Source organism: Hemicordylus capensis, chromosome 6 (assembly GCF_027244095.1).
Source record: "Hemicordylus capensis ecotype Gifberg chromosome 6, rHemCap1.1.pri, whole genome shotgun sequence".
In the NCBI taxonomy this organism is placed as follows: Eukaryota; Metazoa; Chordata; class Lepidosauria; order Squamata; family Cordylidae; genus Hemicordylus; species Hemicordylus capensis.
The window spans coordinates 166,548,664-166,572,532 of NC_069662.1; the positions used below are offsets into that span (position 1 = coordinate 166,548,664).

At 46.1% G+C, this 23,869-nt stretch overlaps 1 protein-coding gene across 8 annotated transcripts in view; it reads right to left on the reverse strand.

The window, feature by feature from the left end:
• Positions 1–1,416: 1,416 nt before the first annotated feature.
• The window catches only part of ALS2CL (ALS2 C-terminal like), a 70,311-nt gene continuing 47,858 nt past the window's right edge, over positions 1,417–23,869 (reverse strand). For 7 of the 8 annotated variants that reach the window (XM_053265393.1, XM_053265394.1, XM_053265396.1 and 4 more), the window contains 13 exons: positions 22,705–22,816; positions 20,641–20,718; positions 20,352–20,479; positions 18,456–18,629; positions 16,478–16,568; positions 15,883–16,040; positions 13,937–13,999; positions 11,085–11,258; positions 9,372–9,414; positions 7,852–7,913; positions 6,242–6,391; positions 3,558–3,654; positions 1,417–2,967 (listed from right to left, as the gene is read on the reverse strand). In XM_053265393.1, coding sequence (XP_053121368.1) covers positions 2,899–2,967; positions 3,558–3,654; positions 6,242–6,391; positions 7,852–7,913; positions 9,372–9,414; positions 11,085–11,258; positions 13,937–13,999; positions 15,883–16,040; positions 16,478–16,568; positions 18,456–18,629; positions 20,352–20,479; positions 20,641–20,718; positions 22,705–22,816 — 1,399 coding nt within the window. In that variant the 3' untranslated portion in view covers positions 1,417–2,898. Of the gene's footprint in view, positions 2,968–3,557; positions 3,655–6,241; positions 6,392–7,847; positions 7,914–9,371; positions 9,415–11,084; positions 11,259–13,936; positions 14,000–15,882; positions 16,041–16,477; positions 16,569–18,455; positions 18,630–20,351; positions 20,480–20,640; positions 20,719–22,704; positions 22,817–23,869 lie in introns of those variants that run through there. The other variant, XM_053265399.1, reaches the window with a different exon arrangement.

The following is a 23,869-nucleotide window of genomic DNA, read 5'->3' on the forward strand; positions in this document are numbered from 1 at the left end:
CATTCTTTCACATGGACAGTTCGAGGTTCATCCTGAAGGTGCTTTTAGTACTAAGAGAAAGCTGGCTGCACCTGTCTGGCTGAATCGCTTCGGTGCTCTTTCTCCCTGCTGGCAAGAACTTGGAAGGAATCGGTGGATGTTGCCATTGTTGGTTCATGTGCACTGGCTTCTTGTGGTTTTACACAAGTGTTTTCTGTTCTCAGCTTTCTCTTTTCTGTGGAATGAGTACTGTATCTATCTGGATAGAAGGTGATTCTGAATTTAAAGTGATGCCTTAAGAGATGGGTTAAATACATGTTATGCCTGAACTTACCTAAAAGAAAGGAGGCTCTGGTTTCAAGATGGAACCCCACCCCCCACCCCATATTTAACTAGAAAGCATAAGGTGGATGGGTGGAATATATTTGGGTAAATATGATAGTTCTAGATATAAACATGCTTTAGGAGCTTTTCCAAAGGGAACATTCAGTAGATTTCATTTGGCTCACTCACGCAAATAGCAAAATTGGATTAAGTCAAAGACTTGTTGCCCAACAAGGGCCAGAAATACTAAGATCGTCTCCCTTGGATGCTGCAGCATCAGAGAGAACCACCCATCCCACTGGCTGAGAGCCTTCCGCTTGGTTTCCCTTGAGGATGACTGGTTAGGAAGCCCCACACCACTTGGCTCTCTGACCTTCCTTGCTTGTAAAAAGTAGCAAGAGAGTTGAAGCGCTTCTTGACAGGAAGTACGTGATTGGCCTAAGGAAAGCTTACTCTGGAGTTTGGCATTGCCTAACATCCTTTCACTGGGACTTCTCCTTTTGAGTTATTTTACTCATGTCAGCCACTCTTGGGGAGCAGAGCAAGTTCCTGCTTTCTGCTGCTTTCAAAAATCAAAGCCCTTGAGAAACCATGGCTTTGTGGCAGGGCTACACCACTTCAGCTCTCCCACTGGTGCTGGACCTCTGCTCCCTTCATCCCTGACGACTGGGCACTGGCTGGGGATTGTGGCAGGTGTGGTCCAACAGCCAAGGGCCTGAAGTCATGCAGCCCTGCTTTTTATTGGGGTGATGACTTCCTTCTGATCAACAGTACGGTTCTTCTCTAGTCTCCTAGGTCAATCGTAGGTGATCAGATTCCCTGCTTAGCTGGACTGATGTTAGGCAGAATGCTCAACTCTTCAGGGGGAAACGCAAACAGCCAAGATGGAGAGGAACTATACTTCCTTAGTATACACATAGGATATCTCTTCAGCCCTAGGCTCAATGAATGGCTTCCTCGGTGAATAGGATCTGGGCAAAGCTGGGAGAACCCTTTGCATGAGAACGTGAACAGCCATGGCCAATAATAATGCTGGCTGGCTGGCATGATGGTCTAGCGAAGTTAAGGCCGCTAAACGTATCTTTATGTGCCGTACAAATAATGAGCAGTCTCCAAAATATACCAATTTATTTCAATACAAAGTCATTTATAACAATCTCAAAATTGGGATATTAAATATTTTTATCCAGTGTCTTGATACCATAAGGCATTGATGTAAAATTATGTAACAGTCCATTCAGTTAATTTTTAAAAGTACACAAGCTTCAGTCTTGCGCTGTTCATTTAAAATTAGTGTTCTCACTTCCAGTTGCTTTCTGCCATCAAGATCCACAAGAGCAAGGATTCACAGTGACCTCCCTCCTCTACAACCAGAGGACAGACTGGAAATTTGACTTCCTAACACGACCATACATTTTACAATAAAATTTGCTATCTCCCTTATAAGAATTTCATCATGCCAGATCTGTTTTAGAAGACTTTCATTTAGAACTTGCATTAATTTTTTAAAGAGCAATTACATAGTTGTCAGTTCAGTCCCAGAAGAGTTTCAAAATCTTACAATGGCACGACTCTTACGGTTTGATCCAAAGATCAGTTTAAAGTGTTTCAAACTGCCTTCATGCAGATCTGTGGAGTCTGATACCCAATCCTGATACCCAATCCTCCTATCTGAAATACAGCCAAGGGTAATGGTGTTCAACTACAGCTCTTGGCGATAGTGACTCCCTCTCAAAATGCCACACTTTGAGGTGTACTTGCAGAAGATTGGGTGCAGAAGGGAACCAAAGCAGGAAATCTACTGTCCTTTTACTTTTAAAAGTAGGAGAGGGAATGAGGGCAACTAACTAGGCATTAATTTTTTTTTTAAGTCTAAATCAAACTGAATGTGTAATGGAAGAAGGTTAGCTGTAATAGTTTCTCTATTCTGCCATTAAACATATTTCTTCCTTGTGATGGAGAACGGCTCAATACATTTGCCATCGCTGAACTAAGGAGACTTTAACCTCACTTCTTCACAAGTTCACCAGCAGCATAGTAACACCCAGCCAAAATTCTGAGCTATGTACATGCCCATCACACATTCTACCATACTGTAATGGCAGTGTTCACAATAGTAGGACTAATACATGCATCAGCATGAAGACTAAGAACTGCACAGCAGGGAGAATAGCAGTATCTCAAGGAAGCACCGTGAGAAATGAGACTGATCAGCTCACAACAACGTTCAGTTAAGAATTCCACTGATCAGGGGAAAGATTGAAGATCTCAGTCTTCTGGTCTTGGTAGTACTCACAAGGCTTTTATTCTGGCTTCTGCACAGCCAGGATTCTACCTCTCTACCCACCCACCCCGCCCATTTCTGTTCTCTGTGTAGGAATTAAAAAAGGATACCTCTCTTCCTTGGACACTGGAAACTGGGTTTGGCCCATGCAGAACGCAAGACAACATTCTTGTGCCCACAAATCTACTTCCATTCAAAAGAATCCCCACATCGAACTTCCTTCCCACGGGAAAGGCATAGAAAAGACAGCAGCAACTGTGACAAGTCCCTTCCATCTTCCTCATGAAATGATTGGTCAACGTGTGAAACATTCAGGAATCGTGTGACCCATGCCAGTTCTGGGTGAGTCTCACCTCTTTCTGGATAAATGCATAGCATGACTGGAAATGAAGGGGATGAAGCATCAGTAATTGTAGTTAGGACTCAGTTCCCATTAGAAACCCCAAGATCAGGAGAGGCCAGCTATTGTTACAAAGTTTTATATACCAGGGGTTCTCAAACTGCAGTCCCCCATGTTGGGGGGGGGGGGGTTTGCAGACCTTTTTTTGTTTTTTAAAAAATTATGAGTTGTTGGGGGGGGGAGTCCGCCTGGGCCACGCAGAGGCAGAGGTGCGTGGCCTCCAAAATGGCCGCCGGGCTGCTGGGAGAAGGCTGGAAACTGTCCGAAGAGCGCCTGAACGGGGAGGAACCTCTGCGGAAACACACACTCCACCCCCACTGCCTCCAGCAACTCCCCAGAGGGGAGTAAAGGTAATTTTTTTAAAAAAAATGAAAAAAGGTCCGAACTTCCCGAACATTTGAGGGTGTTCGGTCCAGGGTTGGACCGAACAGGGGGTGGTTCGGTTCAACCCGGAGCCGTCGAACACGAATGGGCTCTATGTCAAATTTGAACTGGCTCGATGTCGAGCCAGTTTGTATACCCCTAACATCTATACTGCAGCCCCTGAATAGGTCCTTCCCTGTTGCTTACCTCCAGTGCTGTAAGCAGGAAATCATACATGCCTCCTTCATTTACAGGGTCCATCATATCTCTGATCAAGTGGATCTCTGCTCCTAAATGTTGAATTCTAAAAAGAGAACAAAATATACCAACTTATCTGAGAAACTATAAAAAACAGCTTCTGAGAGATTTATAAGCTTTGTGCACAACAGTTAATCTTATGACCAGAGATTTCCATCAGGCACTTGATGGAAATCAAGTGATTTGAAATCATATTTTGTAAACCCAACAGGGGTTTTTGTGGTTGGATGAAGTTCCTTGAATAGTGTGTCCTATGTGATTCCTGGCCTTACCCCACAACCAGATTATATTATGCAAAATAGTTAAAATATGCATGCCCATGGGGTGCAGAAGAAATTGAAAGTGTGACTGATCAGTTTCTGTATTGTTCATTCTACTGGGACAATCCTGTTTCCTTTATTGTCCTTTCTTTTACTGAATATACCAGGCAGAGCAGATGAGACTGATAACTCCTTGCAGATCAGAATTCAACAACTTTTAGTCCATCACACAATCAAAAACTGTGTTCTACCCGGGTTTGGGAGCTGTGTGGAAGCAAGGTAAATGGGGAAACCTAGGTAGAAGTGATTGCGTGGGAGCAAGGGAGGAGGACAAGCTTCTCAGGTTTCTCCTTCTCCCCTTGCTTCCACACAACTGGGAGCACGCACAGCTCCAAAACCTGGGTAGAACACAGTTCTTGACTGTGTGAATGACCTCACTGCATCACAACCTGCAAGGTCAGGCAAGAGTGATTCAAGATCTGAATTATCATTAAAATTAAAGACAACAGCATTTTTATTTAGATTGAATGTCCTTGTGATTAATACTTTGTCTATAGATTTATAAGATGAATAAGGGTTCTTCACATGACCGTGGGCAGGTGGGTGGGAGGGAGGTTCAACCTACCTTCCCCCCAAAGATCACTCTTTGTCCCCACGCTGTTCCCAGCAATGCAGATCAATGGAAACCGGAACTCATTTCCCAGACTCCAGGGGAGTCCCCCATCAGATGGGTGCTCTAGGCACCTGTCTCTGGGTCTCCTTGGACTCTAGTCTGGAGCCCAAGGAGACATGAGCCCAGCATCCAGGTTAAGAAAGCAAGTGCTTCCTTAACCTCAGCTAAGAGCTGGGCTTAGGAGCAGGGTTGGGCTGAGCAGGGGGGCCGGAATGACCTCAGCCAACATTCTCCTCCTCCAGACCTTCTCTTTCCCCTCTCAAGTAGGTCTATCCCCGCTCTCAGGTAGGTCTATATGGGCAGAAGTCTTTCCCAAGACCCCTCAGGCCATTTGAGTCTTTATTTGTTGATTTATCGTATTTCTACACCAGCCCATATAAAGTTTTTCAGCAGTTTAGAAATTAAAACCCAACAACAATTAAAACCTAAAATCATATTAAAAACAACATTTAAAAATCATCAATAAAACTTTGAAACATTATCAACGAAAACCTTGATAAAATAGGTGCACTTTCAAAAGTTACTTTAAAACAGAGATGGGGGAGGTTCTGAATTCATTTTGGAGTGTATTCCACAGCCCTGGGGCAACCCTAAAGAGGCCCGGTTTGGGGTCACCACCATACAAGCTGGAGGTAACCATAATTGGACCTTACCCAATGATCTTAATAGGTGGTGTGGTTCATGAAGAACAAGGCGCTCTCTTAAATACCCAGGGCCCAAGCCATTCAGGGCTTTATAGGTAACCACCAGCACTTTGTATTTTATCCAGAAACTAATTGGCAGCCCATGTAGTTCTTTTAAAATAGGAGTAATAAGGTCTCTTCGGACAACCCTGGAGATCAGCCTGGTTCCTGCATTCTGCATCAGTAGTTTCCAAACTATGCACAAAGGCAGCCCAGTGTTGAGCATATTGCAGTGGTCAAGCCTAGATTAAAAAACTGTAAATAGGGTACAGCTTTGAACTTTAGGTCAAAGTCCTATGATATTTTTAACTTATTTTAAGAGAGTTTTTATAACATATTGTATTTTGTGTTTTCTTTCACACACACACACACACACACACACACACACACACACACACACCCCGACCCCTTTTGGTCTGTTATGATTTAACGTGTTGTGTGCTTTTATTTCATGTTTTATGCGGTGAGCCACCCAGAGAACAATTTGGTTTTGGGCAGCTAACAAATAAAGTTTATTAGCAGTAGTAGTAGTAATGAAGTCGCAAGATAGAAAAAGCATTGGTGCTTTTGAACTTAGGTGCTGGAGAAGACTCTTGAGGATACCATGGACAGCCAGGAAAACAAACCGATAGATCATAGAACAAATCAATCTAGAATTTTCACTCCAGGCACAAATGACCAGGCTCAAACTATCATAGTTTGGATACATTATGCAAAGACCCAGCTCCCCTGAAAAGTCCATAATGCTAGGGAATGTGGAAAGGAAGAGAAGAAGAGGACGGCCAACAGCAAGGTGGATGGACTCGATTACAACAGCAATGAATGCACCACTGAGAGACCTGAAAGGCCAAGCTGAAGACAGATCATCCTGGAGAGAATCTATCTCTGGGGTCACTAAGAGTCGACACCAACTTGATGACACTTCATCAATTAATAATAAAGCCAGCACTTGGGCTGGGCTGGCAGTCACCCAACAGGGTCCTCCAAAACCATGGAAGAGAGGAAGCCGTGTCCTACCTGGCCCGTGTCACCACATACATCAGCAGCGGCAACAGGTCATCCATTGGCAAATTATATTCCTTCCCCAGCACCCGAGCTACGGTTTTCTCAATTTCCTCATAGGTCTTTTGCAGGATGTGCAGTTTTTCCAGGGGGTCAATTGTTGTCCTGCAAAAGGGAAAGACGTAGCGCGTACAGAAACAAACCCTGGACTCAGGCTAGAAAAGATCAAGGGGAAGTTCAACATGAGAAGAGAACACTTCAGAGAATATCTTCTTCACTAGGAGACCCTTCGCCCATTCAGATCATCCAAGGTCCATCTGCAGTTCCCACCAGCTCGTCTGGGGGCTACTCAGGGACGGGTCTTCTTCATTGCCACCCCGAGGCTTTGGAAGGCACTCCCTGCCAAAATAAGATCCTCCCCATCTCTGGAAGCTTTTAAAGCACCCTCAAGATGCATTTACTCACCCAAACTTTTTAACGAGAATTGTGGTCTTAAATTATTTTAATGTTTTAATTTTTGTTTTAATTTGCTTTAAACCGCCCAGAGACGTATGTTTGGGACAGTGTGCAAATATAATAAATAAATAAAATAGTATTGCCTCTCTTATGGTTCCACAGCAGCACACAATACAGAGTTCTGAATCGTGAGTGTCTTGGCTTTCATGCAGATGGAAAGGCAAGTTGCTACCCCTGGCTTGGAACAGGGAAGGCTGCATGGGCAAGGACCAGTGGGGTCTCAGAAGCCAGAGGGGTTCCATCAGCCAGGGTTTCTGAACCCCAGCCTCAAAGGCAGGATGCCTCTGAGTACCAGTTGCAGGGGAGTAACAGCAGGAGAGAGGGCATGCCCTCCACTCCTGCCTGTGGCTTCTAGCGGCATCTGGTGAGCCACTGTGTGAAACGGGATGCTGGACTAGATGGGCCTCCTTGGGCCCGATCCAGCACGGTTCTTCTTATGTCCTGCACCATGATGAGCAGAAACACCATACATTTTGAAAAATCAGTAGCAAACTAAATCAGATTTCAGCTTCAGTCAGTGTACAATTGGGGAAGGAGAGCTGGCCTTGGAGTTGGAAGCAAGCATGAATTGCCCCCTTTGCTAAGCAGGGTCCACCCTGGTTTGCATTTGGATGGGTGACTACATGTGAACATGGTAAGACATTTCCTGCAGGGGATGGGGCTGTAGCTGAGGGGTAGAGCATCTGCTTGCATGCAGAAGGTCCCAGTTTTACTCCCTGGCAGCATCTTCAGGTAGAGCTGGGATCGATTCCTACCTGTAACCTTGGAGAACTGCTGCCACTTAGTGTGAACAATACTGAGATAGATGGACCAATGGTCAGACTCAGTATTTGGCGGCTTCCTGTGTCCTCATTGTAGTTAGCTTGGTAGAGAACCTTGATTTCATTTTAATATGGGTCCCCTGTGAGGAGTGAACTCACATGCACTGGCCTTTTCCCAAAAGAAATGTTTTTGACTTCACATTGACACAAAAGTTAAGTTTTGAGAACGTTCCACACAGCATAACCCTGGGCTTCTGATCTCATTAAACACAAGGGGATCCGCTTTCAAGGGGATCAGGAGGTTAACATCTGAAGTGACCCTAATGCTCACAGAGAGGAGGAACTTACATTAGCTTCTGCAGGCATTCAGTAGCAGAAAGAAAACACTGGTCCTGAATGAGGGAGTGTCTCTAAAAATGGAGGAAAAACATGTTAGCATTCTTGCGGGAGGCTGGAGAAACTCAAGATAGATCCTGGGGCTGCGTATATATATACGTGTACTCTTCCTAGGGTCACTGACATCAAGACCTAGAAGGGATTACCAGTTGCTGCTCTGATCCTGTGTGTTGACTGGCAGAAATTCCCAGACTGCTTGCTATGGAGCTTCATGTGGCTAAAGCCTGCCCCGAGATGGAATTCTATGGAAATGCATGCATGTCTGTCTGGGGGCCTTCAGGGCATGCGTAGACCAGCAGAATGAGGCGGTAGGAAGAATCACCACCAACCTTTCTATCATGCCCTTCCTCCTAGGAGCTCAGGAGAATATACACACCTCTGATCCTCACAACAGCCCTGTGAGGAAAGCTAAGCAGAGAAAGGACAACCAGTTCCTCACTGAGGTTCTTGAAAAAGTGAGGATCGGGACCTGAGGTCTCCTTTGTCTCAGTCCAATGGGTGTTGGTCGCTCCAGTCACAGAACTCTAACCACTACACAAATCCGTAATCTGTTTGGCCTGGCCTTGCAGGGTTTTTAAATTGTAAATGGTGTTAACGTTGCCACCTGGTTTTTCAGCATTTTCAAATTGTTTTGAATGTTTTGATTGTTAATTGTTTTATGGTGTTTTTGCAACCTCTGGTTTTAACTGCGAATTGACTTTAATAGTTTTGTTTTAATGTAAACCGCCCTGAACCATGTTGGAAGGGTGGTACAGAAATCAAAAAATACATACATACATATACACACACAGGTTGACCATTATCACTTCATAAAACTGACTGGTATCACCTAAGAATGCCGGTGGAGATAGCTAGCTAGCTAGCTAGCTAGATAGATAGATAGATAGAAAGATAGATAAAAAGGTTTTTACAGTAGGGAACATTAAAAAAAAAAAAAAAAACCACCACCCTTCACCTGTAGTGAGATATAATGCAGTTGATTTTACCACCTTATTCTAGGAACAGGGCCATAGCCCCATGGCAGACAAGCTGCTTTGCATGCAGAAGGTCCCAGGTTCGATCCCTGGCAGCATCTCCAAGTAGGGCTGGGAAAGACCCTTGCTTGAAGCACTGGAGAGCTGCAGCCAGACATGGATGCATTTTGTAGAATTCCATCTAGGGTCAGGCTTTAGCCACGTGAAGCTCCAGCTCTCTCTGGCAATCTTGGCTTTCCAGCCATCATTGAACTCCAACTCCCATCATCCCCAGCCCAACAACAGCTGGAGTGCCGAGGTCTAGACCATCCTGAGCGAGATGGACCAAAGTCCAAAGCAGCTTCACAGGTTCAGGTATAAGGCATATTGGTTATTTATTTATCATATTTATATACTGTCCCAAACTTGCGTCTCTGGGTGGTTTACAATAAAAACAACATAAATTGTTATTTAAGCATATGCAGGTCCAAGGCAGGAGAAAATGGAGGGATGTCTTACCTGGTTACGGGTTAGTTTGAGATCTTTGAGGGGCCACAGATGTCTGAAATGCAAAAAAAAGTTAGAAGCTTCTGAAGAATGCAAGAGAAACCTAAACTCATACTTGACAACCACAACTTGGGTTTCCAGATGGTGTCGGACTACAACTCCCATCACCCCCAGCCACAATTTATCCTTGAAAACATGTTCTGCACAGGGCTAGTGGTGCAAACCCAGGACATCATTTAGGGAATTCTCAGGATTATTATTATTATTATTTTATTACATTTATATCCCGCTCTTCCTCCAAGGAGCCCAGAGTGGTGTACTACATACTTGTGTTTCTCTTTCACAACAACCCTGTGAAGTAGGTTAGGCTGAGAGAGAAGTGACTGGCCCAGAGTCACCCAGCAAGTCTCATGAGGCTGAATGAGGATTTGAACTCGGGTCTCCCCGGTTCTAGCCCAGCACTCTAACCACTACACCACGCTGGATGTGGCAAGGACCATGGGCTTAAAAGGCACTGGACAAATTCCTAGAGGAGAAGAGGGTCTATCATCAGCAGTTAGCCATGATGGCTGTGTGGTAGCTGTATGGAGCCTCCAGGTCCAGAGGCAGTATACCGCTGAAGCCCAGATGCTACTTAGGGAAATAATGGGGAAAGCGGTGTATGCCTTCTCCTGCTTGGTCATTTTGGGACTGGAATGCCGCAGTCCTTTGGTCTAATTGACCAGGACTCCCACTTCTTGTAAACTATTTACACACACACACACACACACACACACACACACACACACACAGAGAGAGAGCTGGTTTCATCATGTCTCATTTTCAAGCTTTGTTCCAGCCCTGAGAAATTGGGATAGATTAGGACAGGGTTTCTCAGCCTTGGGTCCCCAGATGTTATTGAACTACAATACCCATCATCCTTATCCACAATGGGTTTGGGCTGGGGATGTGGTTGCAGATGATAGGAGTTGTAGTACAACAATATCTGGTAGGTCTGTGTACTTTAGGGTCCAACATTCCGGAAATGGCCCAATACGGGCCATTCCAGATGGTATCAGAGATAATCCACATACGAAATAGGGATGCCTATTTCGGTCTAGAACTATCCAATACCATTTGGGGATTTCCAGAGCATTCCAGAGCTCCAAATGGCAGTGGGAGTCTGCATTATCCCCCCCGCCCTGGTTGCGGCTGGGAGGGGGGCAGGAAGCCATCATATCTGCCCACCTGGTTACACATGCATTTATTTCTTAATAATTTTTAGCTGGTTATTTTTACTTACAAATTAAGAAAAAAAAAAAGCAGTAGATTTCCTGATGTTACATCATTTTTCTTCTGCGATTCTCTGAGATCACAATTTAGGGGTTACTTTGAAAAAATAATTTAAACACAGTACATGGTCGGATGCACTTATAATTAAATACGCAGAGTCTGGCCATCCTTACCTACTTGTGTCAGAAGTCCTTTTCTAGCCCTTGTCCCCCAGCATTTTTTTTAACTTTCCAAAAGCCACGCTTAAAAAAAAATCAGATTCAGAATCCAATACCAGAATTCTGAAGGGTCCAAAAGACCCTGAACAGATATCTGTGGTTCAGGATCGGCTCCGACTCCTACCCAGAATTTGAAATAGTGCACAGGCCTAATTTCTGGGGACCCAGAGTGGGGAATCCCCGAGTTAGAACATTTACACAAAACAGAAACTCTCCATCACCCAGAGAAACTCACTTCTGCACATCCAAGAATTCCAGCAGCTTAACGTCTGAAAACCGACTCAGGTCAACAATCCCCTGGCAGTAGAGCTCATCCTCCTTTTCGTGGTAAAGCATATACAACATCGAGAGTTCCGGGTAGAAACATGGCAGAATGAGGGACAGGATGATGCCAGGTCCATTGAGGTTGCTGGATAAGTGGCGGAGAGAGGAAGTGGGACGAAAGCAGAGAAAGAGCACCCGTTGGTCAAGCAAGCTACATCAATTAAGGTGGAGGCAAATCAGAGCTGAGGGAACTGAAAGCCAAGTGAAGGCATTGGTTCCCATGAAGTATGCACATTTCTTTGATCCACTGTTGCCTCTGGTTATACAGATTCTTGGAAGTTGTTTACCACAGACAAAAGTGGGGCAAAGCATACACAACACAACACGAGCAGTAACAACCCCCCTTTCAAATTGGCCTTCAGCTCCCTGAAGAAAACACCCGCCCCATTCACACATAACACGGAACCAAGGCTCCAATGGACCCACAGTTCTGCTTGCCACCCACCCTGTGTGCTCCCCTGTCCGCATTCGGACGAAAGAGACAGGAACTGAACAGCAGTCAGGGAGACTGCGGAGAGGAGGGGGACCTGGCTGTCCGGGCTTCCTTCTGGCATGAAGGATAGCTCCGACAGCCAATCACAGCCAGAGAGAAGGAGAAGCTTCCTCCCTCAACTCCAGTTACAGCCAATGCAGCCTGCAGTTCAGAATTCAGATGCACAGCAGGCGGCTGTAAATCACAGGCAGGAGCAGCAAAACTCACTGCAGCCCGAGGTTTCCAATTGGAGTTTGGGACTGGGAACCTTAGGTCACTTTTCTGAAGGGACTGGGGTTTCACAAGTTCAGACATACAGGAAAGTGAACCTCAGGCTCCTTTAACTCCGGTTTCCCATGACGTGTGAATGGGGCCACGATCTTCAGTGCCCACGTAAGGCTGGCCATTACTGCTGCTACTACTACAAATATTTATAGGCCACGTTAGACAGCCAGTCAACTGAAAAAAAGCTGTAGAAATTTGCTGAAGTTATGCTCATTTGCTGGGCATTTCAATTAGAACCTTGGTTTCTCCAGAAAAACAGGATCTCTCAAACTTGGGTCCCCAGATGTTGTTGGACTACACTTCCCATCAAGTCCAGTCACAATGGGCAGAAACAAAGCTTACAAGCTCCCCCCCGCCCCCCCCCCCCAAAAAACCACTATCATTTTCAGCAAAGGGGGGGGGGAGAGATGACAGATGAGGTGGCAATGAAGGCTTAGATAGGCATCTGCATCATGGCAGGACTGCATCCGAGTTGAGTGGGCCACCGTCCAGGCTATACCAGCGATGGATCATCTTCTCCTGCACTAGCTGAAGCTTCATTTCAAGCTGGGAAAATGTCACTTTTGACAAAGGAGACAAAAGGAGCCCAACCAAAAATATAATTCAACTAGAAAAATGTTCCATGATATAAAATATAAAAATATGAACAATAAGTATCTCTCTCTCTCAAGATTTAATATAATAACCTAAGTAACTGAAAGTAATCAACAAGAATGGTGCTCATGAAATAAAATCCAAAGAAATAATAAACATGTCTATCTGTAAGGTAGAGCCAGAAAGGGTTTTGTGAGGAGAGCGGGTTCACTCTCCCCGCAGACGATCAGAGAGCACTCCTTGGGTGGCCAAATCAACCACCCAGACGATTACCAGCTCCATCATGGAGCCGGTTGGGAAAACAGGGTTCGAGGGCCCCCTGGCCCCCTGGAAGTTCCGTAAGGCACCGCACGAGTGTGTAGAGCCTTTTGGGGAAGCCTCCCGACGCAGCAACACACAACCACGGAAGCCATTTTTCAGACACCCTCGCACCCGAAACCTGGGTTTAGCGGCGGGCTCCATAAGCGGGCTTGCTGCCACCCCCAGCACTGGGAGCCTCACGGTGCCTGTTGCTGCACACGAGCAGCAGAAACCAGGCTGGGCTCCCTTAACCCAGTTTCTGCTGCTCATGGGAACTGCCTCTGTACCAAGCTTCATTTCCTTTCCTTTTGTGTCTTTTATCCGTTTGGCTGAACCTTCTTAGGTTCTTGTTGTTATTCCAAGTGTGGCTTGTGGCCAGTGGTAATGTCCAGTAGAAGTGAAACAGGGAAGAGTCTGAGTGGTCACGGAAGTGCTTGAACGTGCACATGCGGTTTTTCCAGTGATGTTCACTATTTTTCCAGCGGGGGCCACATTGGCAAAAAAAACCCTTCCGTGCGAGAGCCATTTCCCACAGCGCTGACCTCTGTGCAGTGCTGGGCTTTTCTCAGGGCCGGGAGGGCCCTTTAGGAGAGACGGAGCCCTTGCTTAAGGCTCTGTGGGGAGCGCTCGGAGAAGGACTACACTTCCTAGCATCCTGTGCATGCCTTCCAAGATGGCGTAGGGCCTCAAGAAGGCTCCGATTCCCTTAAAGGAGCTGCCACCCAGTGCTGGGCAAAGTGCAGTCCCGCCTGGTGAGCTCTGCATGGTGCCAGGGAGACTGTGCAGAATATTCAGCGGCACACAGCTCCAAACCATGTGTCTGGTGGGGCCATACTTAGGGTTGTTGGGGGCTGCCACTGGCCTCCGGGCCTTAAAATGAAGAAATCTGCCTTAGCCTGTAAGCTCCTTGTGGCAGTAAACCACCTTTTGCCCATGCAGCTCTGTAAAAGTACTCCGGGCATTGATGGAGCTCTAGAAGTTGGCAGAACCACCAACTGCAAAAAGAGGGACCCTGCAATGACAGCAGAAGCATGACAGTATTTCCATGGGGTGGGGAGGGATAAAGAACACACACACACACACACACACCCTATTAATTCCACAATCCCTACCTCTGCTGTGTGGCTTCAGGATCCAGCAGACCTTTGACCTCCAAGGCAAGATGCAGCAAACCCCTGGATGGTGTGAACAGTACAAAAAGAAGAATAAAAAGAGCGCTCCTACACACCACACTGGCTAGCTGGCTGGCTTTCAGACGTGCACGCAGCACCTAGGAATTGAAGCATGCTTAGCAGACACAATTCCTGGGCGTCGTGCCATTAGCAAATCTCTTTCTCCGACTCTATTCTAAGCAAGAGGGATTAAGGCGAATTAAGAATGGCAAGGGTTCTGAAAGCGTTGGCAGGAGACTGAATGTCTAGTTCCAGAATCTCAGAAGCACAAAGGAGAGATCTTGTTGTCATTTTAATGCTTGCCGTCAAGACCATGAAGAAGGTACAACTCACCACTCCAAGCTTCAATTCCATTTAACCATACTGCCATAGCATCCAAAAAAACACTGGGAATTGCAGTTTGGTGGAGACCCTGAGAAGCCTCTGTTAAGGATTCTACAGCCTCTCATAGATCTCCAGTTCCCAGAGTTCCCTGGGAGAGGGAAAGTCTATTAAGCCACTTTTAAATTCATTATTATTATTTATTCGATTTCTATACCGCCCTTCCAAAAATGGCTCAGGGCGGTTTACACAGAGAAATAATACATACATTAGATGGCTCCCTGTCCCCAAAGGGCTCACAATCTAAAAAGAAACATAAGATAGACACCAGCAACAGTCACTGGAGGTCCTGTGCTGGGGGTGGATAGGGCCAGTTACTCTCCCCCTGCTAAATAAAGAGAATCACCACATTAAAAAGTACCTCTTTGCCCAGTTAGCAGGGGTCTGGCTATGCTCTCCAGCCATCTTCCAACGGATACAAATGAGGGGCAGTGAAAAGCAGGCTGCGAACCTCTGGATGGCAGCCTGAAGGCTATAAAGCATTTAACCCAAAGAGGTATTGATCTTCCAACACACCCCTACCTCCAGGGTCTTCGCTTGGAAGCCAAAAATGATTTAGGAAGGAAAAGCCTAGAGAAGGGGTAGGCAACCTCCTTGGCTCTGCAGCTGCTGCTGAACTACAGCTCCCATAATCCCCAGCCACAGTTTAGCGTGGCTGAGGTTGAGGGGGAGTTGTAGTTCAACCACAGCTGGAGTGCCAAGGTGGCCTACCCTGGTCTAGAAGGAGAAGTGAGAAGAGATATAACCTCTGACTTGGCATTTCCTAAAAAATCAGGAAGATAAAAAGGTCACATCTGTGTACTCTCCCAAGCAGAGATGTCAGGCACAAGGGATTTGAGAGGGATTTCTTGCACTAACACCACACTGTTGGCATAACCACCTTCTCTCGCACACTTAAAACATTACCGGCAACTTATCATAAATTCTGCTTTGCAAGAGTTCAGATACCAGACTCCCTCTTCACAGCAAGTTGAGTGAAAGCAACTGCCCAGACAGCCCCCCTGTGTGCAATATGTGTTGGAAGTTAAAGGACTTTGCGCTGTCTCTTTGTCTCAGACAGTGGAGGACAGACTAGTAAGTCAGAGGGCTAGAAGGTCAAGACATTGGTCATCACTTCTCCACTGCTCTGATGCTATCCCTTTGATGTGTAGATTGCTAATCTCAGGGACTAATTTCCTCTTCCTCTCTCTCTTCCCTACCTGCCCTTCTACCTTGCAACATGGCAAGCCTCTCTCCCTGCACCATATGTGCAGAGAGGATGCAGAATCCATCTGCATCCAGCTAGGTAGATAGATTAGAGATCCTAACTCCTCACTTTCCTATCTAGAATGGAGTTCCTTAATAAATGCCTTTTATATTGATTTGAAACTATGAATTGGCTCCAAGTTACTTTACTCTCAGCACACACGCATGCCTAACTAAATTCCGCTGTGTTGTGCCTCTGTGCACTCTGCTATAATGAGAAAGGGATTCTCTCACCACAGAAAATTTCCAACAATACGTACTGGTAGAATTCCCAGATTCTCTTTGCATAATGCTTGACCTCCTCTTGGGCCATGCTCAGAAGGTGTTTGTTGGCGCCAATCCCAGAGTAGGTGGCCTGGAACGCCAGGGTCAGAGCCTTCAGCAGTTTCCCTAAGGGGTGCAGAGAAGACTGCAGAGCCTGCGAGACGAAAAGACAGTGCTTCTTAAAATTTGCAAGGCACAGCTGAAAAAGAATGGCAAACATTTCCAGTTCCTTTATTACTAGGAGAGACAGTGACCCCCGTCCGGCAATATGATCTAGGCAAGTTAAAAGCAAAGAACTCCTTTAGGGGCTCTCAAAGTTGGGTCCCCAGATGTTTTTGGACCACAAAACAAAAATGTGGTCCCAAAACATCATGCTTTGTGCCTGGCCCATGAATATTTAAGAACACCGATAGGTCTCCTAGCAGAGAAACAGCCTGCTGTACTGGGAGGCTCAACATTGGCCCAGGAGAGCAGAAAGTGTCTGTCAAGTGTACTGAAGCCAGGAAATGCAGCTGGCCCCCACAGAAGCTCAAAGGTGCCCACTGGCTTCCACAGAGCATCCTGCAAGTGCCACGTTCACAGCCACCATACCTGTTGCAGGTATCCTTGCAGGGATTCCTCCGCCTGGTTCTCAATGAGTTCTTCCAAGAGGTCTACTTTCCCAGGAGCCTCTTCAGTCCCTCTAAGGGGGAGAGAGGAACAGAACAAGATGGTCGGGGCGCTGCTTTCATTGACAGGTGTAGCGTTACCTGGTTATACAGACATTCGCAGGCACCAAAGGCAGCAATCACAGTTGCCATTATTTATTGATCATATTTCTATACCGCCTGATATAGCATCTCTAGGCAGTGTACAAAGTTAAAACATAATGAATGAAAAACAATACAAAAGTTTAAAATTCACAAAACAAAACAAGTAAAAACAATCTCAGAAGATAAAAACAGTACATTTTAAAAAAAAAAATCAGTTAAAAGCCTGCGGAAACCGGTAGGTCTTCAGGTTCTTCCTAAAAGCAAGCCGAGAAGGAGATGCTCTTTTTCCAAAAGGGAGTGTATTCCAGAGCCCTGGGGCAGCCACACCAGCGCCATCACCCATCACAGATTCATTCATACAGGCCAGCAGTTTCCTTTACTTTCCTTGCAACATAAGAAAGTGGTATTCACGGGTTTCATAGTTCATAGAGGTAGGTAGGCAGAGTGGAGATTCTTCGCTAGATGTTAGGCTCAATGGCGCCTAAGCCATGTTGAGACGCCCATCCCAGGAGGCCCTTCCATCACAAAATGAGGTCGTGCATAAAAGGGTTTCCTTAGGCCCACTGACATGTTGTTATGTTCAACACTCCGACAACGAGTGTACAGTGCACACAGGTACAGATCTGTACGCAGGTGCTGTCATTCACATGTTCTGCTGAACACAGGTACAGAAGCACTCTTCCTATCTGTAGCATGCATTTGGAAGGCCTGTATCCAGGTTCACTTTTAAAAGGAACATGGGTAATTGTAATTTTATTTACAGTCATTGACCAAACAGAGAATAAAGACTAATAAACATTAAAATGTGTATACATATATATACAGTTTAAAATTGGGATGATGTCCCATTATACCTTTTAAAAGCAATATAACTAAACTTAGCTACAGAAATAGAAATTAAAGCATCTTTATCTGAAAGCAGATGTTTTACAAGGTTATCATCGGATTGATCTGCCAGTTTACATATTAAAAGAGCAATAAGACATTCCCTGGGATATAAATGGAGTTTACAGTGGAGAAGGGTAAACTTCATTCAAACAAACACATGTACGAGTCTACAGACATCTACACTTGTACAGCATAATGTCTGAATTGGGCATTTTTGGCTGCCAGAGCTAAGATTCCCCAAATCATAAAGAAGACAAAGACAATCAGGCTATTGTCTTAATGTTTATAAAGAAAATATATGTATTAACATATCCCACTTTTCCATCTCATACAGGACGCCCAAAGCAGCGAACAAATACAAGAAGAAACAGAGTTTACTCAGAAGTGAAAACAGACCAAGAAACACAGGAGGTATAGGTGACCGGAGGTGGCTGGGGGGAAAGAAGGGGGAGTAGCCAGTTCCAGACTGAGCCAGTTCCTATTTTATCCAATGGGGTATACTCCTAGGAAAGGGGTTAGTGGATTCGGAAGTGCACTGCTGAACCAGTGTTCAGTCTAATGTGTGAATGACCGTATCTGTGTACACGTTGTTTGCTGGTCAATGACCGAATAAACTTATAACTAACACTTGTTGTATGAGCCCTGAACATACCGTGTGAACTGGCCTCAGCCGTCTCCAGAAACCAGTGCCGACTCCAGTCTTGGTCCCTGTCCAGGCACACGAAGCACCTCCCTGCCGTGACTTCAGCCCAAGCTGGTTCCCATCTTCCTCCCACCTCTACAGACTATGACTGAGCCTCCGAAATCATCCCGCACAGTAAAAGGTGTCCTTGTACATGTGAACTGGATGGGAGCAAGAGATCCTTCTTGCCTGTGACTCGATTGGCCTTTTCAACTGGGTGAGCTGCCAGTGCTCCATTCCTGCTCACCTGTGGCAGAAGAGGTACTCCTGCGACTTCCGCAGCTCTCGGCTCGTCTGCACGTGGAACCCCATGAAGGACTCTTCCATCTCGCTTCGGCCCCCTGAGTGGATGAACTCCAGGAAGTGGCTGTAGAGACCTTTCCATCTTTTCTCCACTGGAAATTCTTCCTGACCCAGCTGGCTAGACAAAGGAAAGAATTGGGTCCTTGGGTTGGAGTTCTAAGACACAGAAACCTTCCATCCTTTAATGACTGCAGAACGATCGGTTTCCAAATGAGAATAAAAGGAGTTGGAAGAAAAGACTGCAGAAGTCTGCCAGCAGATGGCGCTGAGAATTTTACTTGGCATCTTTTGGAAAGGTAAAGTGTGTCTTCGAGTTGATTTCGACTCCTGGCACCCACAGAGCCCTGTGGTTTTCTTTGGTAGAATACAGGAGGGGTTGACCATTGCCTCCTCCCACGCATCTTTTGTAGGGATGTGCAAAAACATTTCAACGTCGAAACATTTCTACACGAAACGAGCCGTTTTGAGTCTCTCAAGCTCCAAACAAAATGTCCTTTAAATAAAGGGCATGTTTTGAGCTTGGCACAAAACAACCCTGTTTCAATTCAAAACATTTTGATGTTTCAAGTGCCATTTTGGAGGCCTGCTTTCCCCTTGCTGATTCCCTGGCTTCTGATTGGCTTGCAATTCTATGGGGGTTTGGGGGAAAGGTTAAAAACCACCTGCTTGCCCATTTCTTTTGTGGGTTGGCTGGTAGGTAGTACCTATCATGCCCTACCACCCAACCCACTTTGATGTCCCTAGGAGTTGTCCATGGGGAACAATGGGGTGTTTCGAGTTTCCCCATTGTTCCCTATGGCCCAAACACGCAAAACGTTTTGAGTTTTGCTCCGTCAAAACAACTGAGTCGACCATTGTTTCGACGAAATGTTTTTGGCCATCTGCATTTTGTTTTCAGCTCAGAATGCAAAATCTGTTTCGTGTAAATCCCTAGTCCTTTGTAGTGCAGATTTATAGCTTGTTGTTTGTAGTCATCTGTGCTAAAGTTGGGATAGCTCAGTGTCTGAAAGAGGCCCAAACCCATAGAACAGGGGTTCCCAACCAATTGTGGCTGGGGATGATGGGAGTTGTAGTCCAGCAACATCTGGAGGACCACAGGTTGGAAACCCCTGCCTTAGAACAGACACAGAATCCTCCCTGCAAAGGACCATTCCCAGCCTATCAGCACAAGGACACACATGGGAGGTTGGGGGTCTTTTAGATGGGCCAGGCCACAACCAGATTTAACACCAGGCCCCTCTTCAGGCCTCTCTGGGGACAACTCCAGCCATTAAGTAACTGGGGGCAAAACAATACATTCTTGTTAAACACAGTCTGGTTCTTGTGTGTTTGGAAGGTGTGGGTTGGCTAAGATAGCAGCCCCATGTACAGTTTGGACCACAGTGGAAAGAAAGGGTTAGAGCAGGGCTGGGCAAACTTGGCCCGCCAGATGTTGTTGGACTACATATCCCATTATCCCCAGTGGCTGAGAATGATGGGAGTTGTGGTTCAACAACATCTGGAGGGCCAGGTTTGCCCAGCCTGAGTTAGAGTCTCTTTCTGGCCCTGCTATGGTCCCAGTCCAGATTAGAGCCCACACAGAAAACAACTGAGGAATGCAACAGGCCTGGACAGCATCTGGATGTACTCTTTCCCCCACCCCACCATGTAACTGACGACAATTTTATATGCAAGAAAGGAGCTTGGGAGGAAAGAATCTCGGGGTCCCATACCCCTAATCTTCAAAACGAGTCCCACTGGTTTGCTAATCAGCCAAACAAAATTAATGGGAGATCTCCTAATTGGGGATCCTCCAAAGAGGCCCATCTGGTTCGACTCCCAACCATCCCCTTCCACTTACAGTTTGGTTACTGCATCAACCGTCTGTTCTCCGGACGTGTTCAGGACCCCTTGGGTATGCAGCCCTTGGCTGGATTTGTTGCTGAAGGTGCCCTCCAAAGTGAAGCCATTGGGGAAGGTCAGCTTTCCCTACAATCATTCCCAAAGGCAAGGAGTTAATATCTAGCTCTCTTGAGCAAGATCTTGAGATTATATTCTGAGAAGGGCATACCTTCCAGTCCCAATTCAAGCATGCAAGTTCCCAGCACAGACCTGGAGTCTACAACACCACACAAGGGCATCGAACTCACCTTTCCAACAAAAGTCAAGTCACTTGTGAAGTTCCCCTCATAGATGGAATCATCTTCTAGGAGAAGAACCCCAGAACCCTACAGACCACAGGAGAAACACAGACAGCAAGGGATCAGCAAGGTGGCTCTCCGTTTCAAAGCCCCTGGTCCAGATGAGAGGGGACGTCAGAGTTCCAGGGTTTGGATTCCCAATGGCTCTTCCCTTTTTCAAGAGACAGCCACGAGTGGAGGCCAAGGCACACACTGGGTAAGGCCTGCAGTGTGGTGGGAGGGAGGGACTAGTTCTTGCCCCCTGTGCTGTGGCAGCCATTCAGGCCACCCCTTCTGAAGTCGCTGCTCACTAGGATCATAGGAAGCTGCCATGTACTGAGTCTGGCCCTTGGTCCATCTAGCTCAGCATTGTCTACACTGACTGGCAGCAGCTCTCCAAGGTTAGAGGCAGGGGTCTCTTCCCAGCCCTTCCTGGAGATGCTGCCAGGGACTGAACCAGGGACCTTCTGCAGGCAAGCAGATATTCTGCCACCGAGCTGAGGCCCCATTCCCTAAAGGGGGCCTAAATAATGAATAAATTATTCTCTAAATAACACTTTCTAATACAATATTTATATCCTGCCCCTCAAGGACAGTGCTGCTCAGGGTTTCTCACAACAGTACATTAAAAGTAATTTTTTAAAAATTAACAATAAAGCAACTAAAAGACAATGGAGAAACAACTAAAACAAATCCAATTAATAATTAAAAACCCATCAAACAGTAGTAAAACATTAAATTGTCTCTTTAGAACAAGCACGTTTTATTTGTTTAAGATCTTTTTTACAGCAGACAGTGTTTACAAGTAGCCACCCATCCAAATGCAAACTAGGGCAGAGCCTGCTTAGCAAAGGGGACCATTCATGCTCGCTGCCACAAGACCAGCTCTCCTCCCAAAGGAGAAAGCTTAGGGGCAGCAAAGCAAGGACTAAGGGGGGCACTGAAACCCACCCTTGACCACTGGAAATTGTTTCAAGTAAAATTGAAAACCTTGCCTTGTAGATTTTGAGTTCTAAAAAGTTATAAAATTGCTTTGTATTCTATTTTGTATTTTCTTTTTCCCCTTTCGGTCTACTATGATTGAATGTGTTGTGTGTTTTTATTTCATGTTTTAATGTTGGGTTGTGAGTTGCCCAGAGAACAATTTGTTATGGGGCAGCTAACAAATAAAGTTGTTGGTTTTTCACGGGAATCTTCACTCAGCCGCCTCCCACCCAGCTCCTGCGACTTCAGTAGGCATTGCTACCCATTCTCCAAACACATCAAGAATAGGAAGGGTGAGAGACCGGCTTTTAAAAGAAGGAGCTTGAATGGCTCAAGTCTCCAGCTACAAACTCCCTACATGGCCTTAAGCAAGCCACTCTCTCCCCACCTCAGTCTTCGCCTGAAGAATCAGAAAAATACTGGCCTGATTTACAGCGATGTTGCAAGGATTGTTCCATCCTCCAGTGCAATTCTGCTCAGGGCCACTCTCTCATACATACACAAAGAGCCGGGTCTCACGATCAGTGAGATCCGGTTTGTGAAGCTAAGAGAGGAGAGCGGGCTAAGCCCGCTCTCCCCACACACGCGGCCCCCAGAAGCTCCAGTATGCCCTGCGTGCGCAGGGCATACTGGAGAGACCCCCGGAACTGGGAGGTGGCACCATGGCTACTCACAATCAGAAAAACTGAGTTTGCAGAGCGCTTGCTTCGCAAAGCTGGTTTAAGGGGAGGGGTACTTTGGCAGGTTAACCGCCGGGAGGCAACCAGGCTCGGCTGCGAGCCCGGTGGCTCCCACGATCAACCGGAATCGGGCTAGGCTCCCCTAGCCTGATTTTGGATGATCGTGGGAATAGCCTCAAAGTGTGGTGGGCCACTGGATGCTGGGCTAGAGAAGCCTTGGGCCTGATCCAGTGGGGCTGTTCTTATGTAAAGTGCCTTCCAACACTGAAAGATAAAAGCTAAGCCTTAAAGAATCCCTGCAGAGTCACAAATATGGGACCCGCAGGGGAGCTCAGAGTTTCTCCTGCTCACACAAGTTCATGCTGCTTACCACCATCTTATCCATGTAGTATGTCCTCCGATAGCATACTCCGGACTGCATCACCACAACCCCTTGCCCATACCGCTGGTCTTCATGCCACATCCCGATGTATCTCTCCCCTCTGAAGTACATGGAGAAGACCAAAAGATCACTCAACTTAACTAAGGGAGCTTTTTTTAAAAAAAAAATTAAGAGAGGAAAGGTCTTGCCATTTTGGTATTCTGCTCTGAACTTAAAAAAAAAACTTTTGAACAGTTGGCTCAAAATGCTTGAGGTTGATCAGATGAATGCACATTTTGGACACATTTGGTAGACACATTTGGTAGACTTCATAAGGAAGTTTTGGGAAACTTGTGGTTTCACAATTATGGTCATTACATGTCATGAATTACTTCATAACAACAGAAACAACAAAAACAACAACTCTTTGTCAGCCTCCCCAGAACAAATTGTTCTCTGGGTGGCTCACAGCACAAATCCAAAAACAATACTGCTAGGACAAAAGAGATGGGAAATAATACAGCAGCACAGGGGGTCTCAAACCTGGATCCCCAGAGGCGGTTGGACTTCAGTTCCCATCAGTCCCAGCCACAATGACCTTGGGGAGTTGATGGGATTATGGGACTTGAAGACCAACAACATCTGGGGACCCAGGTTTGAGACCCCTGCCGTGGATTTTGGCTCCTCCTCTCTTTTCTCAGGCTAGCAGCATATGCACATCTACATCTATCTAGCTAGCTAGATTTTTTTTCCCCTCCAGGTTTGTAGGATATAAAGTTTATTCTTGTTATAAAATTAGTCGCCACTAGAGTCTGTTTGCAGTAAAAGGGCGAAGAAGACGTCCACATTGGGCCTGGCTTAATCATTCATAAACTCCACATGGACACAGCCATGCCAGAAGTTCTGAAGCAGAATGGAGAGAGAGTGCTGACCACCTCCTCAACATTCTTTACTTCTGGCTTTTGCTCCAGCCGCCCTGTGGACAACAAGGCAGAAGGGAAACTTGATGGCTGCAAAACCCATAGCCACATCTCCTGGTCAGACTCTTGATGGCTCCACCTTCACAAACAGGCAAGGTTTCGAGTGCAGCAAGAACAGACAGTCTAAGCGCAACCCAAAGGAAAGCTCATTGACTATTTTCACACACCTCCCCATCTGCATAACCATGATCACA